Source organism: Lampetra planeri, chromosome 28 (assembly GCF_965212315.1).
Source record: "Lampetra planeri chromosome 28, kcLamPlan1.2.h2, whole genome shotgun sequence".
NCBI classification, from domain to species: domain Eukaryota; kingdom Metazoa; phylum Chordata; class Hyperoartia; order Petromyzontiformes; family Petromyzontidae; genus Lampetra; species Lampetra planeri.
The window spans coordinates 884,778-890,777 of record NC_136134.1 but is presented as its reverse complement, the minus strand read 5'-3'; the positions used below and the strand labels follow the sequence as shown (position 1 = coordinate 890,777).

Sequence of the window (6,000 nt, the reverse complement as noted above, 5' to 3'; positions counted from 1 at the left end):
TGATGTCATATAGGGCAGTCTGTGCACAAACGCCACCCTCCCTCAGCATTTCGCTTGGGAGATCATCTCTGCCCGGTGCCTTTCCTGGTCTCAGACTCCGGATCGCCTTAAGTACTTCCTCAACAGATGGCACCTCAGCCAGCCACTCACAGGGGGTGACCTCTTCCAATATTTGAGGCACGGCATCCTCAGCAGGGTTATCTCCACTTTGTGCCATGATGTTTTCCTGGCTGAGAGATTTTCCCTCCCCCAGGACCTCACAGAAATGCTCAGCAAATCTGCAAACCTGTTCCTGGGGGTCGGAGATTGGATCACCGTTTTTTCCCCTAATGATGGTAATAGGTGTGGCGCTGCAGGTTACTTTTTTGATGGAGTTAACAGCGACACCCACCCACAGTGACACCCACAGCGACACCCACAGTGACACACACAGCGACACCCACCCACAATGACACCCACAGCGACACCCACAGCGACACCCACAGTGACACCCACCCACGGTGACACTCACAGTGACACCCACAGCGACACCCACCCACAGTCACACCCACTCACAGTGACACCCACAGTGACACCCACAGTGACACCCACTCACAGTGACACCCACAGTGACACCCACAGCGACACCCACCCACAGTGACACCCACAGTGACACCCACAGCGACACCCACAGTGACACTCACAGTGACACACACACAGTGACACCCACAGCGACACCCACAGCGACACCCACAGTGACACTCACAGTGACACACACAGAGACACCCACAGTGACACCCACCCACAGTGACACCCACCCACAGTGACACTCACAGTGACACACACAGTGACACACACACACAGTGACACAGTGACACACAGAGACACCAACAGCGACACCCACAGTGAGACACACAGTGACACCCACCCACAGTGACACTCACAGTGACACCCACAATGACACACACAGCGACACCCACCAACAGTGACACCCACAGCGACACCCACAGTGACACACACAGCGACACCCACCCACAATGACACCCACAGCGACACCCACAGCAACACCCACAGTGACACCCACAGCGACACACACAGTGACACCCACAGCGACACCCACAGTGACACACACCCACGTGGGACAGTGCCGCCTCTACTGCCCTCGCGGCCCAGTAACCCGCCCCACACAACTCCGCCTGCCGCTCCGTCCGTCGGCTGCGGCCGCTCCGTCACCGCTCTAATTTTTTGGTTTTTTTGGGTTCTTCTCCTGCGGGCTACCGATGCTCGTGACCTGGAGCGACCGACTCGGCTTCGCGCTCCTCTCGTGCACCTTGCACCGGAGCGCCCTCCTACCCGAGCCGAGTGTATAGGCGAGACGCACTTCTCGGCCCCGTGCGCAGCGACGAGAGAATTCGCGTTCGGCGGTGTCGCTTGGACACCGCGGCATCGCAGAACCAGCGGGACGCGCCTCGTGCTGAGTTCTCCCGAGACTTTTAACCGTTCCGCTGAGAGGGGTGTTCCTGTGTGTGTTTTAAAGAGACGCAACACTCGACCCGCCTGAGAGTTGACTTCGTGGCGGGTCCCTCGGTTCCGCTGACCCATCGGTGTCACACGTGTTGCGGGCGATCGTCGTTTTATTATTATTATTTACTGAAACACACCTCGGACGGGTCCTGCTCCGTCCGCGTGAGGAGCGACAAACCGCGGCAGCACGGCGAGGTTCCAGATGAGCACACTGCTGGCTATGGGCAGCAACAACCTCCAGAGCTTATTTCACCGCCTGCGCCATCGCAGCGTGGAGTACGCGGTCAGCATGAAGCAATCCGAAGAGAGCTGGTGAGTGACGCAGCGCGTACGGCTCGGAGCAGCAACGTACAGCACGCACAGCACACGCAGCACACACGCAGCACACACACAGCACACACACCGCACAACACAGCACACACACCGCACACAGCACACACAGCACACACGCAGCACACACGCAGCACACAGCACACACACAGCACACACACAGCACACACACAGCACACATACAGCACATAGCACACACAGCACACACGCAGCACACGCAGCGCACACGCAGCACACACGCAGCACACACGCAATACACACACAGCACACACAGCACACACACAGCACACACAACACACAGCGCACACGCAGCACACACGCAGCACACACGCAGCACACACAGCACACACACATCACACACAGCACACACATGACACACAGCACACACATATCACACACAGCACACATCACACACAGCATACACACAGTACACAGAGCACGTGCAGCACGTGCAGCACGCACATCACACGCAGCACACACGCAGCACACGCAGCATGCGCAGCAGACACACAGCACACACGCAGCACACGCAGCATGCGCAGCACACACACAGCACACACGCAGCACACACACAGCACACACAGCACGCACATCACACGCAGCATGCGCAGCACACGAAGTGCACACATCACACGCATCACACGCAGCACACGCAGCACACACAGCACACACACAGCACCCACAGCACACACACAGCACGCACATCACACACAGCATGCGCAGCACCCAAGCACAGTCACAACGAATCGACGTCGATGTATCTGGAGCTCAATGTAACCACGGGCGGAGTCTGAAGACGACGTCGCTGTCTGAGGCCGCCCTCGTCACCGGAGTCGCCGTGAGTCGTGTGATAGGTGGCGACGGCTGATGGTGATGATGATGATGATCTCTTTGTGTTCAATCTCTAGCCAGGTCTCCGTGTCTCCACTTTTGTCTCGGTGTCTCTCTCTGTGTCGCTACCTCTCCCCCACCTCTCTCCGTGTCTCTATCTCTCTCCAAGTCTCTATGGTCTTTGATTTTACATTCACGGGTTACTTTTCCCACACTAACACAGCACCTCGCTCGCCGAGCTCGACGTTGCTGCTCTGCGATCTCCCATTAACACGCTCATCTTTCACATTAACACGCTCATCTCTCACATTAACACGCTAATCTCTCACAGTAAAACGCTCATCTCTCACATTAACACGCTCATCTCTCACATTAACATGCTAATTTCTCACATTAACACGCTAATCTCTCACATTAACATTCTAATCTCTCACATTAACACGCTCATCTCTCACATTAACACGCTAATCTCTCACATTAACACGCTAATCTCTCACATTAACATGCTAACTTCTCACATTAACACGCTAATCTCTCACATTAACACGCTAATCTCTCACATTAACACGCTCATCTCTCAAATTAACACGCTAATCTCTCACATTAACACGCTCATCTCTCACATTAATACACTAATCTCTCACATTAACACGCTAATCTCTCACATTAACACGCTCATCTCTCACATTAACATGCTAACCTCTCACATTAACACGCTAATCTCTCACATTAACATGCTAATCTCTCACATTAACACGCTAATCTCTCACATTAACACGCTAATCTCTCACATTAACATGCTAATCTCTCGCATTAACACGCGAATCTCTCACATTAACATGCTAATCTCTCACATTAACATGCTAACCTCTCACATTAACACGCGCATCTCTCACATTAACACGCTAACCTCTCACATTAACACGCTAATCTCTCACATTAACACGCTAATCTCACATTAACACGCTAATCTCTCACATTAACACGCTCATCTCTCACATTAACATGCTAATCTCTCACATTAACACGCTCATCTCTCACATTAACATGCTAATCTCTCACATTAACACGCTAATCTCTCACATTAACACGCTAATCTCTCACATTAACACGCTAATCTCTCACATTAACACGCTAATATCTCACATGAACTGCTAATCTCTCACATCAACACGCTAATCTCTCACATTAACACGCTAATCTCTCACATTAACATGCTAATCTCTCACATTAACACGCTAATCTCTCACATTAACACGCCAATCTCTCGCATTAACACGCTAATCTCTCACATTAACACGCTAATCTCTCACATTAACACGCTAATCTCTCACATTAACACGCTAATATCTCACATGAACCGCTAATCTCTCACATTAACACGCTAATCTCTCACATTAACATGCTAATCTCTCACATTAACACGCTAATCTCTCACATTAACACACTAATCTCTCACATTAACATGCTAACCTCTCACATTAACACGCTAACCTCTCACATTAACACGCTAATCTCTCACATTAACACGCTAATCTCTCACATTAACACGCTAATCTCTCACATTAACACGATAATCTCTCACATTAACATGCTAATCTCGCACATTAACACGCTCATCTCTCACATTAACATGCTAATCTCTCACATTAACACGCTAATCTCTCACATTAACACGCTAATCTCTCACATTAACACGCTAATCTCTCAAATTAACACGCTAATATCTCACATGAATGGCTAATCTCTCACATTAACACGCTAATCTCTCACATTAACACGCTAATCTCTCACATTAGCATGCTAATTTCTCACATTAACATGCTAATCTCTCACATTAACATGCTAATCTCTCACATTAACACGCTCATCTCTCACATTAACATGCTAATCTCTCACATTAACACGCTAATCTCTCACATTAACACGCTCATCTCTCACATTAACATGCTAATCTCTCACATTAACACGCTAATTTCTCACATTAACACGCTCATCTCTCACATTAACATGCTAATCTCTCACATTAACACGCTCATCTCTCACATTAACATGCTAATCTCTCACATTAACACGCTAATCTCTCACATTAACACGCGAATCTCTCACATTAACACGCTAATCTCTCACATTAACACGCTAATATCTCACATGAATGGCTAATCTCTCACATTAACACGCTAATCTCTCACATTAACACGCTAATCTCTCACATTAACATGCTAATCTCTCACATTAACACGCTAATCTCTCACATTAACACGCTAATCTCTCACATTAACACGCTAATCTCTCACATTAACACGCTAATCTCTCACATTAACACGCTCATCTCTCACATTAACATGCTAATCTCTCACATTAACACGCTAATCTCTCACATTAACACGCTAATCTCTCACATTAACACACTAATATCTCACATGAACCGCTAATCTCTCACATTAACACGCTAATCTCTCACATTAACACGCTAATCTCTCACATTAACATGCTAATCTCTCACATTAACACGCTAATCTCTCAAATTAACACGCTAATCTCTCACATTAACATGCTAACCTCTCACATTAACACGCTAACCTCTCACATTAACACGCTAATCTCTCACATTAACACGCTAATCTCTCACATTAACACGCTAATCTCTCACATTAACATGCTAATCTCTCACATTAACATGCTAATCTCTCACATTAACATGCTAATCTCTCACATTAGCATGCTAATTTCTCACATTAACATGCTAATCTCTCACATTAACATGCTAATCTCTCACATTAACACGCTCATCTCTCACATTAACCTGCTAATCTCTAACATTAACATGCTAATCTCTCACATTAACACGCTAATCTCTCACATTAACACGCTCATCTCTCACATTAACACGCTAATCTCTCACATTAACACGCTAATTTCTCACAATAACACGCTCATCTCTCACAATAACACGCTCATCTCTCACATTAACATGCTAATCTCTCACATTAACACGCTAATCTCTCACATTAACACGCTAATCTCTCACATTAACACGCTAATATCTCACATGAACCGCTAATCTCTCACATTAACACGCTAATCTCTCACATGAACACGCTAATCTCTCATGTTAACATGCTAATCTCTCACATTAACATGCTCATCTCTCACATTAACACGCTAATCTCTCACATTAACATGCTAACCTCTCACATTAACACGCTCATCTCTCACATTAACATGTTAACCTCTCACATTAACACGCTAATCTCTCACATTAACACGCTAATCTCTCACATTAACACGCTCATCTCTCACATTAGCACGCTCATCTCTCACATTAACATGCTA

The 6,000-nt window shown here is 47.5% G+C and overlaps 1 protein-coding gene across 1 annotated transcript in view; it reads left to right on the top strand.

The window, feature by feature from the left end:
• Positions 1–1,172: 1,172 nt before the first annotated feature.
• The window catches only part of LOC144728300 (transient receptor potential cation channel subfamily V member 5-like), a 63,915-nt gene continuing 59,087 nt past the window's right edge, over positions 1,173–6,000 (top strand). The window contains exon 1 of the mRNA XM_078607633.1: positions 1,173–1,815. Within this exon, the coding sequence (XP_078463759.1) occupies positions 1,706–1,815 (110 nt within the window). The 5' untranslated portion in view covers positions 1,173–1,705. The remainder of the gene's footprint in view (positions 1,816–6,000) is intronic.